Below are 21,935 nucleotides of genomic sequence, written 5' to 3'. Positions count from 1 at the left end.
CAGCACAATTTAGTATGCATGAATGGGTACACAGCAGTCATTTCCAATTAGAGCACGTGGAGCATTGTGGCCCAGTGGATTAGTATGAGGACTTTGAAACAGAGGCTCATGGGTTGAAATGCCAGCTGTGGCGTAATTTTTTTCAGCAAGAAATTAATCCACAACGTGCTGCGCTCAACCTACACATGTAGGTAAATGGTTATCATCAGCAGGAAATAATTCCTCAAAAGTTTGTAAGCACTGGAATATTTGTTAATCTTTGTGACCTTATTGTGACATCACTCCTGCATGTTAATCCTGACAGTCTGGTCAACAGCCTGCATTAGTTAATATATTTCTGCTGACTAATCCACTGAGCCACAACCCCTAAAAAATGATACATTTGAAAAATCTTTTGCAGAAGCCCAAGAGACTCCACGCAACGAGCAACCGACCGGAGAGGAACCTCCACGAGGCATGACAGCAATGAGTGGAATCGCAGAGAGCCAGCATGCTTACGACGTTGATGCTTTCCCTCAGATTGGCAGTGCTGAGTACCAGAGATATGTACAATCACTCATCAAGCTCTTAGTAGGAGAGAAGAATGTACATGATTGGGGAACTAAAGGTAAGTGTCAATGCAAGGACTGGGTTGTGTTCATAAAGAAATTCTTGTTGAAGCTTTAAAGGTGTTGGTAAATCACAAAGAACTTAAGTATGTGCTACATGTATGTTGACATCTACGCCTGATATTTAATTTTAAGATTCATTTTTTTTAACAATATACCTACATGTAATAAATGATTTAAGGGGGTTTCAGTCACAATGAAAGGTACTCTGAAGGAGAGCAGTGTGAACATTACTGTAGGATCCAACATAAATCAAAGTGAATAAATTGGCTATGTTAACATCTACCCAAGATGTAAAAAATCAAATACTAAATTAAAGCTTCCACCTGCATAATAGTTGCATGTATTATCTCATATTATCATCGTGGTAGTATAGAATCGGTAAAGGAAATAATCTGTTGTCTCACGATGCGGCAAACTGAAATTGCGACGTTTCGACTGCACCTCCTAGTCTTCGTCAGGTAATGAAGTGGACAATTGCTGCGTGCGCCTTTTATATCGTAAGCTGCGTACCGTTGGTGCCGGAACCACCACGCTATTATTGGTTGGAGCAACCGACCAATCAGAAGCCGAGGACGGTGCGATCGCTGGGCGGCATGCAGACTTCGGGGAAATCCCGTCGGCTGCCGGCGGCGTGGAAAGCGGGCGATTCACCGATGAGTATTGGGCGGTCGTAGGGGGCGCATGCCGGTGAATGGTTAGAAGCCATTCCTCGGGGATGTCAATGCTGCGATCCCTGTCAACATTATGTTGCATCATGAGACAACAGATTATTTCCTTTACCGATTCTATCTTAGTTTTCTTAACTAATTTTGATTAAACTTTACCCCTAATTTAACTGGGCTATTTCAGACCAAGATTTTACTTCCAATCTTGGCCAATGCTACATGTAGTGTGAATGCCGCAAAAATTTGCACATAGAGCCAGATGTAAAATACATGACTGTACAGTAAAAATTTCCAAAAAAGGAGTGTTTATATTAAGTAATTGTATTTATGTCGCTCATTTATAATTGAAAAAAGAAATTAGGCATCATGGGAAATTATCTATTCTTTAAATAAATTGATATTTATTTCTTTCAAACTAGGCCTGAGCTTGAGGCAAATGGAGAATCTTGCCATCCAGAAGTCGTCATGGCAACGACCCCCGTACCTGATTGACCCTGATATGGAGGGCATACGTTGGTTGCGGAGAATGATCTATCAACATCGCCTCGTTAACATTGATATGCAGACAAGGTGAATAACACAATCGTTTATTTTATCATCAATTGCTTATATTCTTCCAAATATAAGTAGTTTATATGGCATAGTTCTTCTCATGTATGTGATTGTTTTGTAAAGCTCACTAGATAAATGCAATAGTCCCTTGTTCCCTTCTAGATTCTGTAGTTTTTACATGTACAGTATGAATTTTTGGTTCATGTTCACCCTATTAAAAGGTAAAAGATTGCCAATTGTTTTGTTTTCAGCTTTATTTAGAAGCTTTAGATTTCCTTCAAAATTGCATAGATTGCATTGTCTTGTCAAATGTAGTACTTTGAAGTACCCATCAATCAAGATTGAAATTGCCATGTAGATAGAATAAAACAAATTAATCTTTTAGAAGTAGTCAAATATATAAATTGCAGAGAAGAATCAACATACTGTTGTAGATGCCATTAGACAAATAGAAAATGTTTACTCGAGAATGATTTATAACCAGGATGTACATGAATATGTCTGTTAGTGCATGGCCAGTCTTGCTATAGTATGGAGCACAATGAGAAAACAATAATGCCAAAATTTAATTGCCACCCAAGAATTCAATTTTCCATTTCATTTTTGTATTTCTCCCCGTGTCCTTCGTGCATGTTCCATTTGATATTTTCATCGCTAGATGGTAAGTTTCAGCATTCATGCTTTAAATATTTTCCTGGAAAGCATTTTGTAGATATTCCTTCAGATGTGATACAAAAAGCTCAGCAACTTTTTTTGTACAAAAGTCAGAGATACAATTGTGAGTTTTAAACAAGTAATATGGAAGAGGCAAGCGACAATTTTTTGTTGTTGCAAGGCAACCAAAAACTGAATCATTTAAATTTCAGAAATTATATATGTCAGCGTAACACAATCTGCCAAAGAGTAAACAAACTCATATCACTTAACACTCGTTATGACTGAGCTGTCAAGTACTGATTTTTCGTAACTACATGTAGTACTGAAACATGAGAAGAATTCTGATGATTTCATGCAAAATACTGATATTTAAAGTATCAGTTTTATGTGTTGTCCCATTGTGTTTCTTTGAAAATACTGATTTCCTCACCAAAATACTGATATGCAGCTTTTGAAATACTGAAATGTTCTTGTTCAGGTTGGCAGCTCTATTATGATGTCATGATTTTATGAGTTTATTCGTACAACTGAAGAATATTTTTCTAGACTTTACATAAATGTAGACCATCATTAGATGTTATTGCATAGGCGCTCTGATTTGTCTCATTGCAGTACAATGTATTTTTATTGTTGCTGAACTTTGTCGCATCATTAATGAACAAGGCTTGAATGTTCTTTTTATTTGCTTGTGCTGGTTGAGGGACGTTTGTTGTTTTGAGTTGTTGATATTTGTTTATTCATGTTGTGTTGATGGTTCATTTTGTTGGTTGTGGGATTCAATGTTATAATATTTTGAAGAGTTTTTTGGTAAAATGGATTTTCAAAGTACATGGATCTTTTACTGTAAACCTGAATATATCTAATTATTTCATTTTTCATGTTGAATTTGACTACTTTTGATACCCCCCCCCCCCCATTACCCCCATGAAAAAGAAAATTGAAACAAATGAGACATCAACAAATAAATGATACCATACCAACCCAAAACTGTGTTAATTTTTCTTAATGTACATGTATCATTATCATTGACAATGTAATAATGATTAACCAACTGTTTCCTCAGAATCATGATATTTGTAATGTCCATTGATCCTGTTTCATTTATAGGAGACATCAACAAATACATGTGTATTCTAAAGACACATTTGAATTGTAAGCTTTCTATCTTTCTTTGTATGTCATTACATGAACTAATACAAACATCCTACTCATTCATCCCACCTCCATTGAGAAGCACTACTTATATTCACTAAGTACTCATTAAATATTTGGAAACCCCTCAAGTGTCCAACAATAACAATAATAGTTACATGTAATAGCACTCAATACTTTGTGTTTCTAAGTGCATTATATTGTAATTATTGATGTAGATTACATTAGTAGTGTTGTTGCTATCATAATAGTGATCTGTGGAGAACAGAACTTTCCACAATTCAAATTTCTGATCTACACTTATTGCATACAATGTACATGTACATGTATCACCCCCTCCTTGCTGGCACTATTGCCCCCACTGTCAAAGAAAGTGATATGAAATTTTACTCCACTGTTAAAGTCCTTAAAATCAACTTGTGTTCATTTCCCTGAAATGCTGCAGCAAGGTGTTCAGTGAAAGAAAAATCAATTTTCATGATTTTCCATGTTTGTAGAAAGTAGTTCATGATTGGAGAAAAAGTATTAACCAAAGTGTTCTAACTTTTTTTAGAAGCACATATACTGTTTGTTCTACACATGAGTATCTATTTTAGTGCCACTGCTTTATAGTTTGGGTTTCAGAACCGTGTGACTTGCAAAAGCTGTGTGACCTGCACAATTGCCTTCTTTACTTTTCATGATATTTTTTACTTATTCCTTTTTTCCATCAAATCTTTCTTCCTCTCCTCTTTGTTTTAATTCTCATCTCTCTTTCAAATATCCCTTTCCCATCTGTCTATTTCTTGATACTCTTTAATCAAAGCTCTTTTTCTCGTCTTTATCAATTTTGGTCCATGACATTTGCTCTGGCTACAATTGATCCACTATAATTTCCATACACTGATCAAATGACTTACTTCAACCCTGGGTCGTATACCACACCCAACCCTAATATAAATCCATATTGCGACCCTACTCTAACCCAACATCTTAGACAAAATAAAGCCTGGGGCAATTGTTGTAGGAGCAAATGTTGTATCACTGTCAGCATAATTGTTCTCTTTCCCTCCTATTTTCCACTCCTTTTTTACTTTTCATCTCTATATCTCGCTTGTAATTTCTCTCCCTCCATTTATTATCCCCTTCCATTTCCTCATCCATTTCTTTGCCCACATCTCCTCTGCTTTCTCCCCAAAAAGGCACTTTGGATTTTTTTGCCTTTTTTTGCCATTGCACTTTTTTTAAAGCTACTGTAGCACCTTTAATTGTCTCATGGTGGGTGTTTTATAAAGCTGTTTGTAAGTTAGTAATGACTTTACGCACGACTGGTATTCCTTTCTTGTGCTATGTCATACATCCCTATGGAGCTGACTTACTGTAGCAGCAAAGAACATGTTCCCGTCGTGCTTTACAAACAGCTTTATTGAACACCTACCTGCACTGTTGAATATTAACAGGCTTGAAATCATTTCTTGATTTGCTTGCTATTCAGTTTATCATAGTGCCATTTTGTAGTTGAAAATTCTTGAAATCTCGAGATAGAAGTCGTGTGTCTTGCACTAGAACAATAAGCACATACATTATATTGCCCGGTGCATATTAGAACATAGATGTTTTCCGCTTTGGCTTGTTTGAAAAATTATTATGTAGTGTTGTTAATTCATAAGTGCTATTTGAACTATACTCCAATTGCCTTTCAAGTGACATTGCAGTGTCCTGTATACTCTGCATAGTTTTAAATTTTAATTTCCTCAATTTTAGTGCATTTAATACGATTTGTACGATATAATTTTACTTAACGTACTGTGTAAGCCATAAACTTGCTGCCTGTTTTAGAGTAAATATACAAGTGATCACTCATTTATATTGTAGATAACTTTTTTTTTATTTATCTATTCAGTCAGTTAAATAGTCAGTTAGTTAGTTAGTTAGTTAGTTATTTAGTTAGTCACATGTAGTTACTTTTTATTTATTTATTTATTTATTTATTCATTAGTGTATTTTATTCATTTATAAACTTTTTATGTATTTTTTCTTTATGTATGTATTTACTTATGTTTTTTTTCTTCTTTATTTATGTATTTACTACATGTATAATTTAGTAATTGTTTAATTTAATTTATTTATGCTTTTTGGTGGGATTGAGGAAACAAAAATTTGATATACCTCATTGTGTTTACACAAATCCAAACACTATACATAGTGAAAATAGAGGGATAATAAGACAGAATAATATCTTTATGATACACTGTTGTCAGTATAGCTTGAAATTGTTTGATTTGTTTGCATTGTATTTTGTTGCTTTTCAAATTTATATCTCATGAAATTTGTTTACTATTCTTTTCATCACCATGCTTGCCATAGCCATGTGGAAAATAAGCTCGGGTATGTCATTTAAAATGTCTGTGGTGCTTATGTAAAGGCATATAAATCCACATTATCTTGGGTTTTTTTATATATCGTATTTCTATGAAGATCCCATCTGTACAAGTTTATTTCATACTTAAGTTTGATTCTGCATAGAAATTTTGAATTAATCAATGACAAGTTCAAAAGAGTCGGGCCTGACAAAAAGAAGAAAAGTTAATGTGATAAAACCCCAAAGTGATGCAGTTATTTGCAAACATTCTAAACGTCTTGAGAAGCTCAAAATATTTTGTATTTTAAGAAAAATTACATTAAGTATTTATGTTTCAACCAGATGGTCTTTTTTGTTGTTGTTAAAGCTCATTTGATGTTGGTAGATCCATAGTCAATAAGTCAGCTTGTGAATGTATATTTTTTGTGTTGTATGATTGTGCTCTTACACTGTATCTAGGGAAATCTGTCAATTTTAGATTTTATTGCTTTATATAAAAACTATGTTGTGGCAGTATAATGTAGAACCTGCAGAAATAGAGCCTTTCTCCCCTCGTATACATGTACATACAATCTGTATTTCCCCCATTGGTAATGGTGTTGTGGCAGCCATTTCTTACACTCCTTGTGAAATCAAAGTGATTGAAAGGTTGAATAATAATAATAGTGATAATAAACACAGCATTTACTATGCGCCATCTACCTGGCCATCTATCTAGGAAACTATTCCGAGGCGCAGAGGGATAGGGGGAGGAATTACATATTAAAATATTTAACTAATGTTTACTTATATGGGTGTATGGACAGATCAAATTACCTTAACATATTTAACAAAAGAGAATCATCCTACAAAAATATATTGTGAACATTCCCATGAAATGTTTGGGATTTCTTTGAAATTCATGCTGTCGCAACAAGGCTATGTTATTTGTTGATTTAAGTAGCTTGTATATCAGAAGTCAGGGCTGCAGGTTTCCCCGCAGGAATCGCACAAATGGCTTTTCATCACTGTTCCTCACATTTCATCATAAACAAATAAATGGCGAATGTCTATAAGTATGCTATGAAAAGATGCAGTGTCTTTATAGAGAGATTCTTGCTAAAAAGATGCAGCACACATTTTTGGCAAGTTGTAATCGTTGAATAATTTTATGAAATTTGAGGAAATAATGTGTTGGCTTTTTCGTATCAGGTTTGACCCATCCATGGTTGTGCGTATAGAGAAGGCCATTCTTGGAGGACGCCCTCTATTGATGATGAACAGTGTAGATAGTGTTGATTCCATGTCTGCTCCTCTCATTCACCATGCTAACCACGGAACTGAAGAGGGCGGTAGTGGAGGTAGGTCAAATCATAGTTGATTTTTTAATCCTGTATTTTAAGATTTGAATTATGTGATTAACATTCTTCTAATACACAAGGAATTCAAGTCACTACGTCATTTTAATGATAACAATTAAAGTAGGCATTGTACCGTGATGAAAAGGACGTCATATACAAGATGCTCAAGGTTCTGCTAAACTATGGACTCGTTCTGAGAGCTTCCAAGGTACTCTCTCCTACTGCTACCCTATTAAAAATTCCCAGTTGGAAAGTCATTTAATTTCATAATTGGTATGTGTATAAGAGAATTAAATAAGTAGTGAACTTAGAAAAAAAAATCCACCACAGTCTACTTCATTTCAGTTAAACACATCCCTGTCTCTTTATTTTGGACTTTCTATAACTAAAGATGCTCGACTCATCAAATACTGCGGACGCAGATTACTCGGCCACGAGAACTTCCGTGTCACCATAGCAACCACCAACATGTACCCCAACCTCAGTGCCAGAACAGCGTCAGCAACGACCCTGGTGAACTACAATGCCTCACCTGAGATGTTACGAGAAGAACTTCTTGATAGAGCCTTTGCTAGGGTCATGCCAATGCTGTTTCTTGAGAAGAAGAAGGTCCTAAGAGCCATTCAGCAGCACAAAGAGACCTTACAGGTAGAAATGGTTTCAGTTATTATTTTTGAACATTAAGTGTGTTATTCCCAACCCAAAGGCTTTCCTCTAGACAACTGAATGTCAACTTCTAAGTTTGATTTTTGTTTTCAAAAGGAACTTGGTGTTGTTTGTAGAAGTTTTCACCTTCACACTCGTCTTAGTAACCCTTAGAAAACTTGTTTTACTACCTCTGATCTAAGTGCTTTTAGTGAAACCATTATAGAAGGATCAACCTGCACTACTACCTATGAACAATTGACTTTTCACGTGACTTATAGCACCTGTCTTTTCTGTTTCATCCCTCAAGTTCCTTGAGGACAAACTCCTCCAGGTTCTTGAAGGAGAAGTCTCTTCCCAGGAGATCACCAGCCACACAGAGTACGTCTCCTCCATTGTGGATCACAAGGAGACCGTCTTCACCCGTCTGGAGGCTGCGGAACAGGCCCTCTCCCAGCTGGAGCGCATCCGGGACCAGCTGTCACCGCTGTCAAAGAGAGGTGCGATGCTGTACTCCGTGGTGCAGAGCCTACAGGGGATGCAGAGGGAGTACAGGGTTTCACTACCGATGTTTCTTTGGATGTTTGATCAGGCCGTAGGAGAGGAACTTCCTCCAGAGGTGGCGCAGGAAGAAGACTGGCATGATGTAAGTCTTCAATTCTTCAGTTCCAATGTTGCTTCTGCCTTTAGCAATTTGGAGATTCAGGAAATATGTGAAATCATTTTAGGTGCCACTTTGTCTTCGGAATAGTAAATTTTTCCTATTACTATGATATCCTGTTGTCAAATGGTACAATGTAGCATCATGCAAAGCTAAAGTGATCAGTTATAATGTTTATATCAATTTCAGCATGCATGGTATTATTCTTTATATAGAAATCAGTAATAAAAACAGCGGTGGAAGTAGTCCCCTTAAATCCATGTTATTTTCTGTTTGTCTATGAAAATGATAATTCATTGATTAGAAGCACTTATACCAGATGATACAAAGTGCCTTTTATGGCATAGAGCGAGGTTATCTTATTGAAATAGGTATATGTACATGTATGATATATTATGAAGGTGTGTTTTCAGATTTCTTTTTGTATACAGAACTAGATTGAAGACTTTCTCGGAGTATTATGCATCATCATTTTACCCCCTATTGTTATAAATATATGTTATGGTAGTGAATATAAATTATTTTATGGTTCCATAACATTTGCTCTGGCGACAATTGCTCTGATGGAAAATCTGCGCGTTAAGCCTAACATAGATTCTAAACTAATCTCCAAAATTAAACAAACCCTAATCCTGTATCTTAACATTAATCTGAACTAAAAACTCTTACAATCCAGCTCTAACCCTAAGCCCTCTGATAAGTTAAGACCGGAGTAAATGTCGCAGGAGCAAATGTTGTGTCTCCTATTTTTTAATATATTTTTATTTGTAATACATTTTTTAATACACTTTCTTCTGCTGATTCCAGGCTGATACCGGTAGCGATGATGAAGATGATACTCATCATGGTAGAGTGGTGGTTCCTCCCAGACTAGGAAGCGCTTCAACACGGATCTCTGAGAAGAAGATTTCCATGGGTGATGGGGGAGAAGGGCAGGAGACAGGAGGAGGTAAGTAGAAGAGATTGAGAAGAGGAAGACAAGAGAAATATTGAGAAGGAGGGGGAGAAAGAGAAAGAAAAACAGATATAGAGATACATGTAGATAAAGAGGGTAGAAAAGGAAAGGAAAAGGCAAACACAGAAAGTGACTATCACTAATGAAAAGAAACTGAAGGGTGTAGATACATTGAAGTAGGAAGAAAGGGGAAGAATTGAAGGCCCCATCTTACAAAGAGTTACGATTGATCCAATCAATCGTAACTATGGAAATCCATCAGTGTCATATTTTTTTTAACAGGAAACTTGTAAATGTCCTTTTTAAACAAAGGAGAACACACCAAATTATTAAGAAATCAATGAATTTGTGGATATACATTCATATTTAGAACAAATTTCGAAGAAACATGCATTTTATATGTTTGCTTTGCTGGCTTTCCATAGTTGCAATTGATCAGATCAATCGCAACTCTTTGTAAGACGTAGCCCTGGTCAGAGAGAGGGAGACAAGTAGATATTACAAGGAGAGAGGGAAGGAAATAGAGCTAGCGAATGAGTAAGCTTAGATGGATAAGCCAGTCAGGGAGCTATATTTCTTTTGAAAGTTATGGAAACAAAAACCGAATGTTGATATTTTCACAGGCATTTTAATCGTGATCACATTTTTATAAAAAAAACAATTGCTTTTAATTTGTTTTCCTTCTTTTTTTACTCAGAATCAGGCGTAGAAGATGACGAGGAAGGTGCTGTCGGACCTGCCGGTGTGTCAGTCCCAGATATAGTGATTCCTGATGTACCGACGTTCCCATCAGGAGGTATGGAGTATACCAATCTATCTGCTAATCAAGTCAAACAGCTCGTTGACTGCCTTACGCAGACAGTCTTCCAGAATGTCAGACAGTAAGTAGGACCCAAATGATTGTGATTGTATGTTCAAGAGGAGATGGATTCTGTGGTAACTGATGATGGTGATGATGATGATGATGACGACGACGATGATGGTGATGGTGAAAATGATGACAATGATGGTGATGATGACGATAATGGTGATGATGACGATAATGGTGATGATGATGATGATTATGTTCATGATACTGGTGGATTCTGTGGTAACTCATGATGATGATGATCACCAGTATATTTTAAGGAAATTTAATATTTCAATATTAAATTTCAGGAGCCTATATGATGAGCATCGCCTCCTTTTTGCAACTCTGCTATGCATTAACATCCAATATGAAACAACCAACATATTTTCTGAAGAGGAGTTAGCTCTACTTCTACAAGGTAAATTTATACATCCTTTTAGAAAAGTAGTTTCTTCAGTTCTCTGCATGTTAGATGTTACTGTGATTTTTTTGTATTGTTGCTTAGTATTGAACTATGATATGCTGTAGAAAAGATTAATTCTATAAAGCTCCTCTGAAGTGAAAAGCTGTAGATGAGGCCCCTTCAAAAAGTTTGCAGCAACCCAACTGACCTTAGTAAAAACAAGCTGATATGTTTTTTTCAGAATCCAAATTTTACCACCAAATGCACCAACAGATCCAATTAAACCCATTTATTTTCATTCAAATATGACACCCCCCCCCAGAAATCACGATAATAATAGAAATAAAGATTAACATGCCAACTGACCCTAATGTTCATTGGTTTTCTACATTTTTTTTTTGGGGGGGGCATTATTTTAGACAATAAAAATAAGTTATCAATTGTTGGTAAATATTGCATTAAAACATATGATAGTAGGTCTAGAAGCTTTTCATATTTCCATACCACCCCCCCCCCCCCCCATAAAAAAAAGCAAATAGAATGTATGAATAGTTTCTGACCTGTTTTTGTACAGTGTGTTGTGTCAAAACCATTTGTTATATATGTATCTTTGCGTTTTCTTTTTGTTGTTTATTCATGAAGTTAACTTTGTTTGTTCATATTTGATATTATTCTTACTTAATTACTTAATAACTTATTTATTTGCACATTTTCTTGTTAAAATGTTGGAATAGCACATGTTGGTTTCTAATCAATGAGTGAATAATCTATAACTTTATTTTGCATCAAAGAAGGGACACTTGGTTTATTTTATCTTTTAGGAAATATTATTGTTGATTTTTCTTTAAATTTGCTGTAGAACATTTCATTTGCTTAAGTATAGCTTTCATGATTTCTGGTAGATAGTAAAAGATAGTTTGGTCTTTAGATTGTATACTTAATCTGGCAAAAACAACACTAAAAGCTTTAGACATTGTGTTATTAAACATGCAAAATTCTACAGATTACAAGTAATTTTACATGGGTGAGGTTTTAGCCCACTATATTAAATAGTTTCCAAGACAACACATTTGTGAGGAAACTTAAAATCATTTGTTACCACTTTTGGTCTTAGTTTATTTCAATTAATTGTGATATGAGTCGTCTTTTTAAATATTTGCATGTGTTTGACATAATCACTTACTTACATTACCTATTTAAAATATTGATTTGATTAAACTCATCTCTTCGGCACATTTATCTCTCTTTTCATCACTTCTAATAGATGTGTCATGGCCATTTCTTTCCTTCTGTTTTTTATTTGTTTTCTTGCATAAATATATAATCCAACTTTTGACAATGAAGGTCGATTGCCCTCGGCTAGACTCAACACTCTCCTAAGTGACTTTTGCAATTTGCACTCACAATCACGAATTAAAACAGGTGGGACTAATATGAAATAATTGATTCACAATGGAACCTTTTTATAATGAATTTGTTAAAACAAATCTCTAATTTTAACATACTGACCAGTTGTCTTAAATTGTTTTTATCCAAATGTTTTGAATAATTGACATTAACTCATGTTAATCTTTAAATTACGGAACACAGTTTAATTCACTAAAATTTGACACAATACTAATACGTTTGAACTGCTTTCAACAATTATTTTTACTATACCAGGCAGTCCAATGAATTTTGAAATGATACTAATATGTTTGCACAGTTTGAATCAAAACCTTGCTTGCCTTGATTCCCGAAATTCAAATCCGTTTTGTAAAATGCCAACTATTTTATTTTGCAAAAAAAAAGTTCCTTGAAGTTCAAACATTATAAAGTGGTTCCTCTGTGATCAATTTTATTCATCTTAAATTTGAACGATTCTTTGCATGATTTCTTTACCGTATTCAATATTTTTGCATGTTCCTGTTTCATTGTTATTATTGGGGTAATGGTCATTGTCATATTGGCATGCTTTTTACTGAATTGAATGAATGAATAAATTGATTAATAGCTACATGTACAGAGATAGAAGAGATAGAAGATGAATGAATTAACAAATTTTTGTGGAGATGAATTGATAGATAAATAATAAATAGAAAGATGCATACAAAAGATGAAAAGATGAATGAATTTTAGAAATATATTGCTCTCACTGCACGATCTGACTACCATATGAGATTAATAAATCACATTTTGAAAATTGCAAGAAATCAAATTATTTCATTTGAAGTTTGGCATAATGTTAGGAATACTTACATCACAATTATTCCTTGCTGCAAGCTTGTGGTTGTAGTAATGTCGAATTTGGATTCAAGTCATAGCCGATGATCATGTCATTACGATTTTTGGAACTTAATTTGCTATTATTCCTAAAGCGAGGCCAGAATTAGAATGGAGTTTTTATGTTAGTATTCATATCTCTATTTGGAATGTTGATTGTTAAGAGTTCATAGGTTGGAATGTTCATAAACTTTAACCAGGTCTACTTTCAACTTCCTGCTCTAACAATCTCTCTTGAAAATTCAGATCGGAACAGATTTTCTAGTGTACAGCAGGCTTGAATTGAAGGATAATTATTAAATATATAGACATATTTAAAACAGATGAGTAAATTAATGAATGAATCAATCAATCAATCAGACAATCAATATTGATTAATAAATGACTTTAAAACACCTATGACAGGTAATCCTGGACTGGGGACCATGGAGTTGACTCTCCTTGACTTTGGATGCGATGCCCCGCCCCCAGCCTTCCTCCCCCCTGATAAATGGGAGGATATCCTAGCCATCTCTGTGCTACCTGGTCCATTGGATTCCCTGTGTATTCAGATAGCTGAGATGCCTGATAGATGGGATGAATGGTATCAATCATCAGAACCTGAGAGACTAGCCCTACCGCTCAGGCCAAATACAGGTGAGATGAAGCCTATCAGCCCTAGGCCCTGGTACATGAAGACATGTGATTAATATTTACAAGTGATTCACTGTTACATGATATTAATATTTACAATAGCTGATGATGATGATGATGGTGATGATGATGATGATGATGATGATGATGATGAAGATGATGATGATGGTAATGTTGATGATGGTGATGATGATGATGGTGATGATGGTGATGATGATGATGGTGATGATGATGACGATGGTGATGATGATGATGGTGATGGTAATGTTGATGATGGTGATGATGATGATGGTGGTGGTGGTGGTGGAGGTGATGATGATGGTGGTGATGATGATGATGATGATGATGGTGATGATGGTGATGATGATTATGATGATAATGATGTTGGTGGTGATGGTGATGATGATGATGATGATGATAATGATGGTGATGATGATGATGAATATGATGGTGATGATGATGATGGTGGTGATGATGATGATGATGACCATCATCATCATCTTCATTTATATCACCATCATCATGATCATCATACATGTAGATGAAACATATCACCCCTAGGCCCTATTTCTCAAGACAGATGTGATTAATATATACAATTGATTCACTGCTGATTAAGATTAATATTTACAATAGACTGACTGTAACAGATATGGTTAATATGTTATCGACTCACTAACATATTGGAAATTCCTCTTTTCTTTAAAGTTCTGGGATAAGGACCAAATATCATTGATGCAATAATAATGATGATAATAGGTATTTATATGTGTATAGCCACATCTATCTAGAAATAATCTATTCCGAGTTGCATTGTTATTTTGATTACTACCCTGGCTTTAGCTCAAGCTGCAAAATTTAGAACAAAAAATTATATTAAAGGGATCGTTTAACTTTGTGAGCAGCTGATTTTAATAATTCTCAAACTGAGTTGAAACGTGCGTATGAGTGCCTGTATTTGTCCTCAAAAACCCTGAAACAGACCACAATACAGGACGAAAAACTCTAATTTAGATACAAGTAGCAATCTATTAGCCTGATTTTGGGAACCGTCTAGTAGACGGGTTCAGCTTATGACCAGTTTTCTCCAATTCAAAAAGTCTGTTGGCTATTTTGACTGCCTTCTGTTGTGTGTATCTCCTATACACACACTATTAGCTGCACTGTACATTCAGTGTATACCTTGTACACACTGTATGTAGGTCATGCTGTGTTCATCTAGAATTAATTTGTTGTGGTGCACAGATTCCCTGTATACACATAGTCATTGAAACCAACTCCCAATTATTTCAAACTTTGGTTTACATCTCCAAGGTTTTAAAATTGATCCTGTAAATGTAATACTTTGAAACTTTTGGGATGGTATTTTTACACTATAAGCCTAATGTTTAGCCCATTTTCAGGAACCAAAAGGAGAATTTTTTAAATCAGAACAAAGTGAAATTATCACTTTAAGCACTGCATGAGTGTAATATATCATCATTATTACATGCATTAGAAGTACTAAATGCATTTTAAGATTGCAGCAAAAGAAATAATTATTAGTTCTGATACTAATGCAAGATTACTTGCATGATGTACAGTTATATCAATGTTTATTTCATTATATATATCTTCCATCTATTATTTGCCATAAAGGTGAAGAGCGTCCAGTTGATGAACAGGGCCAGACCTCGCCCCAGAGCAGTCCAGACCTCGGCGGTCTCAACGAGTTCCACCAGCTCATCCTCCTCCGTCTTCTCCGCCCTGACCGGTTCCCGGCAGCGGCCTCCCGGTACGTCCAGCGTCACCTGACCTGTGTGAAGCCCCTACCGTCTGCGGTGGGAAGCATCCTGGGTAGTGCGGTCCGCTCTCTCGCTGTCATGGTCCTGATGCCACCATCACCAGCAGCAGGGAATAAGAGGTTGCCCAGTGAACTCAAGTCTAACACAAGACCAGTTGATATACTACGCACATATGCACAGGTATGATGAATGTCTTCTTGGCATTATAGATAATACAGAGTTTTTGCTCCATGAAGCACAACGTATTCAAGAACATAGAAAAAGTATCATCAAATGTTCTTCACGACAAAGAACAACCAAGAAGTCATTGTCACAAATTGGTGAATCAAAACAGCAGTTTCTTTATGGACACTGGACTAACGGTATATTTGCAATTTTTTGTCAGCTCAAATAATTTCATTGGAACAAACCTGCTGTTCTGGTTCACCAATTTTTTACATACCCCTCCCATCCGTGGGCGCGTCGTGGTCTAGTGGTTCTGACTCTCGCCTTCCAAACAGAGGATAGTGGGTTCGAATCCAAGCCATGGCGTGTTTTCCTTCAGCAAGAAATTTATCCACACTGCTGCACTCGACCCAGGTGAAGTGAATGGGTACCCGGCAGGATTAATTCCTTGAATGCACGAGCGCTGAAAGGCAGCTCAAGCTGAAGCCGGGGTAGTAATTATAATAACAATGCGCCTCGGAATAGATGTTTCTAGATTGATGGTGCTATACAAATGCCTATTATTATCTCTTCTTTGTCATTTGAGGAGGTATTTTCAATATATACATACTGTGTTCTTGAATTCATTCCATGTCACTTTGTAAAAACTCCTTATTGGCATTGGTTCTAAGAAATAATGTATGCTTTAGTGAAAACCTACATATTGAGCCAAATTTAAATGTACATGTACATTCAAAACTTTTCAAAACCTTAATCCTAATCCTCATAGTTAAAAACATAAAACTATTCATCAGCTTGACACTATCCCTTGGGCAAATTCACACTTGATTTTTTTTTTTACTGTTCACCCTTTTTAGAAAAAGAGCATTGCCTATGAGCGAATTGCCATCAACGAAGGCACGGAGCAGCAGGTTGCCATGGCGATAGATGCAATCGCTGATAAAGATGGTTGGTTGGTGATTGAAGACCTTCATCTCGCCTCCGATCGTTTTCTCTCTCATCTCAAAGGTCAACTTATTAGAGTTGGTAATACAGGAGGTAAGAGGTTTAATGTACATCGCTTGAAGATTTCTAATGAAATGCCAAGTCAACCCTAACAGTAATTGATTTGAACATATACAGGAAAACTAGACAATCATAGAACTCGATACCTGACCAAAATTGGATGTATAATTATGTATGATAAGAAATAATAGCATTTAAAAATTTGTCTTATTTTCACCAAATTGTTTTTATGCGCATACTGGTCAGTGTGCAAATGAATGAAGGGATGATGTCACCTTCTCACTACTTCTCTTTTATTTTGTTATATAAAATATGACATATTTCAATGGTGTATTGAGGATGGCATCACTTATTCTTTGAGGTCATTTAAGTAATAAAAAAATTGTAAGATCTGAGCAGTTTCTCATTATATCAATTCAATGTTTGTACAATTTGACATATCTGTGCCAGTGGTATTTATCCTAATGTTCATACCAATTATCATCTCTCCTCTCATCAGGTCCATTGGGGCTCAATCCCATCGCAGCCAACAACCAATCACGTTTCTGCATCTGGTTGACCTCTGAACCCTCGGCTCGTCTTCCTGATGACCTCCTTCAGTCCGTCCGTGTCATCTCCTGGGATGTGATAGGTCCTCATCTCTTGAATGAACAGGATGGTTCAACCAACATGGAGGTAGTAACGCTCTCTCAGGATGACATACTCAAAACAGGTTAGTCTTTACTTTCAGGAGGTACCTGTGTATAGGCCCTGTCACATAATTCTGTGCAAGTCTTTGCAGGTGAGTTGCGGGCAGTTACCTGCAACTCACCCACAACAAAGTTTTGAGCATGCTCACAATCTTTCTGCTTTGAAATTAGACTTGTGTGCGATTCTGCGGGCAACTGCGTGTGAGATACGTGCAAGACACTGTCAATGTTGGCGTCCTGCGGGTAGCAAAAATAGTTACCCGCAAGTCACACGCAAGGCCTTCATGGAACAATGTGACAGGGTCTTGTGGAGTTTTGAAAGAAATTTGCTATTGAGTACAAGTCATTTTCAGGTCCCAAATCAATCGTAAGTCTTGCTATTAATTGTAAATTTGCAATTGATTGGTGGTCTACTTCTTGTATGAAGAACTATTTTTTTATTTGCTTTAGTTCGAAATAGGTCTGTCATTTGTAAATTTGCAACTAAAATTTTGCAATTGATTGCAAAGATTGATTGCAGCACCCCCTTAGACTCTCTTGCCCAATTCCTTAAGTCTTGTTTAACTTTATAGACCATGGTCTAACTCCGTGTTAAAATTATGGGAAGCAAAGAAATTTCAATATTGCATATTCATTTGATATTTCCTATCTTTACTAGGCTCTTACCTCATGTGTAAATGAGGAAAAGAGCTGATTATAATAATTATTCCCATTCGTTTACAACAGATTATCTTACACTTTGTTATATTTTAGATATTGAACAAAAAAATAGATAATTACATGCTTACCTCCCAAGTGTACCTATTCAATAGCAACATTCCTGTGAGGAAAAAAATGTAATTTTTTCCATTTTAGCCATCTGTGTTCCTTTTTCTGGAAATTTCCTATGAATGAAATCCATTTCTTGGCTCTAAGGTTTGGGAGGTATGTACATGTACTTGTTGAAATATGTTTTAAGATGTTGAATTTGCATTTCATGTTCGTTTTATTCCTCAGCTACTATCGCTGCCTTGAAATCGGTTGGTCCATCCATCTGGCAAGCCTTGACTGATCAAAGCACAGCGGTACGAGGCGTTGCGTACGGAGCCTGCGTCATCCATGCAGTCCTCTACGCTCGTCAGATGTACGGTGCAAGAGGTCTTTCACAGTACCAAGCCTTTAGTGAAGTCCAGGTCAATCACAGTCTAGAGGTCATCATGGGGTCAAAGTTCAAGGAAGAAGGAGGTCAGACTGGGAACGATAGTCTGAAAGAGCTCTGTGGACTCATCTCTGGGGTAAGGATCTGTTGTTAATGATTACTTTGTTTTTGTTTGGAGAGAGAGAATAAGCTTCAGAAAAAAGGTTATCAGGGTCATTGCAGAGCGAAATATGTTTGTGCAGTTTATCTGAAATAAAAATCCTGTTTATAACTGTTGCTTTTGGGATCCTGGTTTGTCTTTGATCATTAAGTGAACTTACTGAGCCATCTACAAGTCAATAACACCACATGTGGGAGCCAAGCTCTTTAGTTTGTTAGTGCCCTCTAGAATCTAACCTATATCTCTTTGTAAGGTAGCTTGCATCCCAATGACAAAGTGTTCGACAAAAAAAAAAGCATTTTGGTAGGAACAAAGTTCGGTATTTAACTGGCTAATACTGTAGAATCATTGAGTCCCTTTTGAAGACAATTCTTTTTATAGAATGAGATATACATGTACATGTACCTATTATTGATTTGATCCTCTGTAAATGGGCATTTCTTCTTCATTCTTTCTTTTCTTCCTTCTAAAGGGCATAGAGGTATGGTAGTATCAATGTTATATATAGAGTTGATTGATCAGTTGTCTCCCGATGACGAACATCTTCAGAATGTTATATATGTTATATAGAGCATTGAGTATTTATAATTCTTGAAAAAATTTTATCACTGGAACATAATTTGTCAGTTTAACGAAAATCAAACCCATTGTATTCTTTGACGTAGGTTGTCTATGGGAACATGCTTACCGACCCCTGGGATCGTCTCTATCTCTCTACCATTGTCAATCACATCCTCACTGCCACCAGTCGGTCTGGTAGCCAGCTGGTCCTAGGCTCTGTTACTGTACCAACCCCTCCAGCTAACGTGGATGCTACGGACTATGCTGGATGGTTGGAGGAGAAATGGGATGAGGAGGTCGGGACCACGGAAGCTTTGAGTCTGGATGATGGTGTTAAGAAACTGGTCAACAAAGCAAGGTATGTCATAAAACTTTTTTTTCCCATTCATATAATTGTAATTTCACATTCTTGGTCCCGTAACACAAAGGTTAGCGTTTAGTCGTATGCTTGATTTTTACGATTGATAGTACATTGTGGTCAATGCAATCTATCGTAAGAAATGGTTCTACGATGATTGCTAAGCTCTGTGCCCTAGGCTGCATGGTTGAGGTGTTGAGAAAATAAGAATTTGGGGGAATGAACTGATTTTGTTAATTTACTCTTTCAAGTTTGGCAGCTCTAATATGTCTGTCACATTCAAAGTTTTTTTTTTTTCGGGAGGACAACTTTATGAAAGGACTTGCCAGATGTTATGTCCGACAAAGTCTGTATTACTTTACAGTTTCCATAGTAACATTCAGACACCTGTTCTTCTCAGCCAATCAAAACAAGGTTTTCAGGTAACAAATGTTCCCAGGATCGAATATTATCTTTCATTTTATGTCCTGTATTTTGGGGTTGTTTACATTATCCCTTTTCTAAATTCCCTTCAAGCTTCATTCTGACCTTCACTCTGACCTTCACTTCAAATAAGTCTGACCTTCACCTTGACCTCTTTTCTCTTACTCTTCCAGTGGTCTTGATTTCCTGACATACCTTGACAATCTCTATGAGATCCAGCATTCTGGCCCACGAGGATCATCAACCATCCCATCCCAACCCCAGTTCAACTCCACCAAGATATCCAATGCCATTGACTCTATCACTGAGAGGCTGCCCTCTATAGTTGACCTTGGAGAACTTCCTATTCACATCGTCAACGAGGCAGAGAAGTACACGTTCCCGTACCATGCGCCCTCGTTGATGAGTTTGTTGAGCGTGGCGAGCGTTGAGATGCCTCAGAGCATTGGCTTTGTGCTTCTTCAGGTGAGTTCACCGTCATCCAAATTAACTTCATATACTTAAAGTGATTGGTTAACATTGGTTTGACTTTTAAAAAATCTGAGCTAGAAGGTCACACTTGTCACCTGTGTCTGTGATATGTTACAAAAATGAAGCCCAGAAAAAATTGCGTTCGAAAATAATTATTAAGTGCTTCAAAAATTGAAATATAAAGTGACCGAAAACACCATCTTAATTTCATCCCATACACTTATGTGTACTATTTAGGCATCTATAAGACACCTATTTACAAAATCGGGGTTTGCCTTGTAGTTTTAGCTTTTCATTCTCAATAATGGTTGTTTTCAGAGTTTATTAGTTCTAATACATGCACTGGTACACATGTTTCATCTTGGTTTGAGAATTTTTTAAATCGGCTGCTCACAAAGTTAAACAATACCTTTAAACATGTTAGAGAATAAGCCCAGTATGTATGCTGGCAGGGGTATGTGAAAAAACATGTGGAATAGCATAACCAGCCTGTTACCATATAATTTGGAAGCAATTCTATAAAATAATCAACTTTTTCTTCATAGTTTATAGTGTACGTTATTCAAACCAAATTAGTCCTACAAGGCATAACATCAACTCAGAATATGACCATCTTCTCCCATTGTAACTTCACTTCTTAACCCTTTGAACCCGATAGGCCGGAATACCGGCCCACCAGTAAACGCGCATATACCCGATAGGCCGGAATACCGGCCTACAGCCATGTGACTTCAAAAACATGGATTCTAAATGTCAGGTGATCTTTTTAAAATGACGTCATCTTTTTAGTACGTGTAGGAATATTTAGTCGATAATTTCAGTCAAGGTTGCATGTTTTCGGAAGGGTTTAGCATAAAAAATGGCCCAAATATGCCACTTTTTTGTGGTTGTTCGTGTCGTATGTGCGGTAACATTCGGTGTAATACTCGGTGAGTCACGTGCTTACTATGGGGAAGCAATTGATATATCCGACTTTGGTGAAAACAGTGATTTTGAGCCCAAAACAGACACTAAAGTTGATATTTCTGTTTGTAGACTAGGTCTACGAGAAGGTAAACAACTTCAGCCTGCTCGGTCCGGGTACTAGCGGGGGGAAGACGCCGTTGGATCTCGAATCATGGGGGTTTGTGAATGTGGTCGATATGTGCAAATAATTCAGGGTATAGGTCACCACCGCCCCTAATAATTCAGGGTTCAAAGGGTTAATAACTGAATATATACTAGAAAGTGGAGCAGTTATTACAGGAAGGTCATACTAGCTTATAGAGGGTTCGAATTTATCTATTTCATGGAATTACCCTAATGGCAAATGTAAAGATTAATTGAAGTGTTAATACTTTGTCAGATAAATGAAAGAGTATCTTGTAAAATGCGTATTGGGTGATTTCAAGTCCGATGTTGGCCTTGGTGTTGGTGTTGAAATTTGGATTGTTTCCCCTAGCTCCAAAACTTAT

General features: G+C 36.4%; 1 protein-coding gene across 1 annotated transcript in view; it reads left to right on the top strand.

The window, feature by feature from the left end:
* Nucleotides 1-21,935, top strand: part of LOC129267310 (dynein beta chain, ciliary-like) — a 66,782-nt gene that overhangs the window by 35,915 nt on the left and 8,932 nt on the right. The window contains exons 36-52 of the mRNA XM_064103306.1: nucleotides 401-607; nucleotides 1,696-1,846; nucleotides 3,593-3,637; nucleotides 7,170-7,318; nucleotides 7,710-7,966; nucleotides 8,274-8,609; nucleotides 9,432-9,573; nucleotides 10,277-10,460; nucleotides 10,738-10,847; nucleotides 12,177-12,254; nucleotides 13,500-13,730; nucleotides 15,366-15,691; nucleotides 16,534-16,714; nucleotides 17,181-17,393; nucleotides 18,367-18,644; nucleotides 19,334-19,587; nucleotides 20,184-20,475. Coding sequence (XP_063959376.1) covers nucleotides 401-607; nucleotides 1,696-1,846; nucleotides 3,593-3,637; nucleotides 7,170-7,318; nucleotides 7,710-7,966; nucleotides 8,274-8,609; nucleotides 9,432-9,573; nucleotides 10,277-10,460; nucleotides 10,738-10,847; nucleotides 12,177-12,254; nucleotides 13,500-13,730; nucleotides 15,366-15,691; nucleotides 16,534-16,714; nucleotides 17,181-17,393; nucleotides 18,367-18,644; nucleotides 19,334-19,587; nucleotides 20,184-20,475 — 3,434 coding nt within the window. The remainder of the gene's footprint in view (nucleotides 1-400; nucleotides 608-1,695; nucleotides 1,847-3,592; nucleotides 3,638-7,169; nucleotides 7,319-7,709; nucleotides 7,967-8,273; nucleotides 8,610-9,431; nucleotides 9,574-10,276; nucleotides 10,461-10,737; nucleotides 10,848-12,176; nucleotides 12,255-13,499; nucleotides 13,731-15,365; nucleotides 15,692-16,533; nucleotides 16,715-17,180; nucleotides 17,394-18,366; nucleotides 18,645-19,333; nucleotides 19,588-20,183; nucleotides 20,476-21,935) is intronic.

Source organism: Lytechinus pictus, chromosome 8 (assembly GCF_037042905.1).
Source record: "Lytechinus pictus isolate F3 Inbred chromosome 8, Lp3.0, whole genome shotgun sequence".
Classification (NCBI taxonomy): domain Eukaryota; kingdom Metazoa; phylum Echinodermata; class Echinoidea; order Temnopleuroida; family Toxopneustidae; genus Lytechinus; species Lytechinus pictus.
The sequence above is the reverse complement of the archived record's forward strand: the minus strand, read 5'-3'. Positions and strand labels throughout refer to the sequence as shown.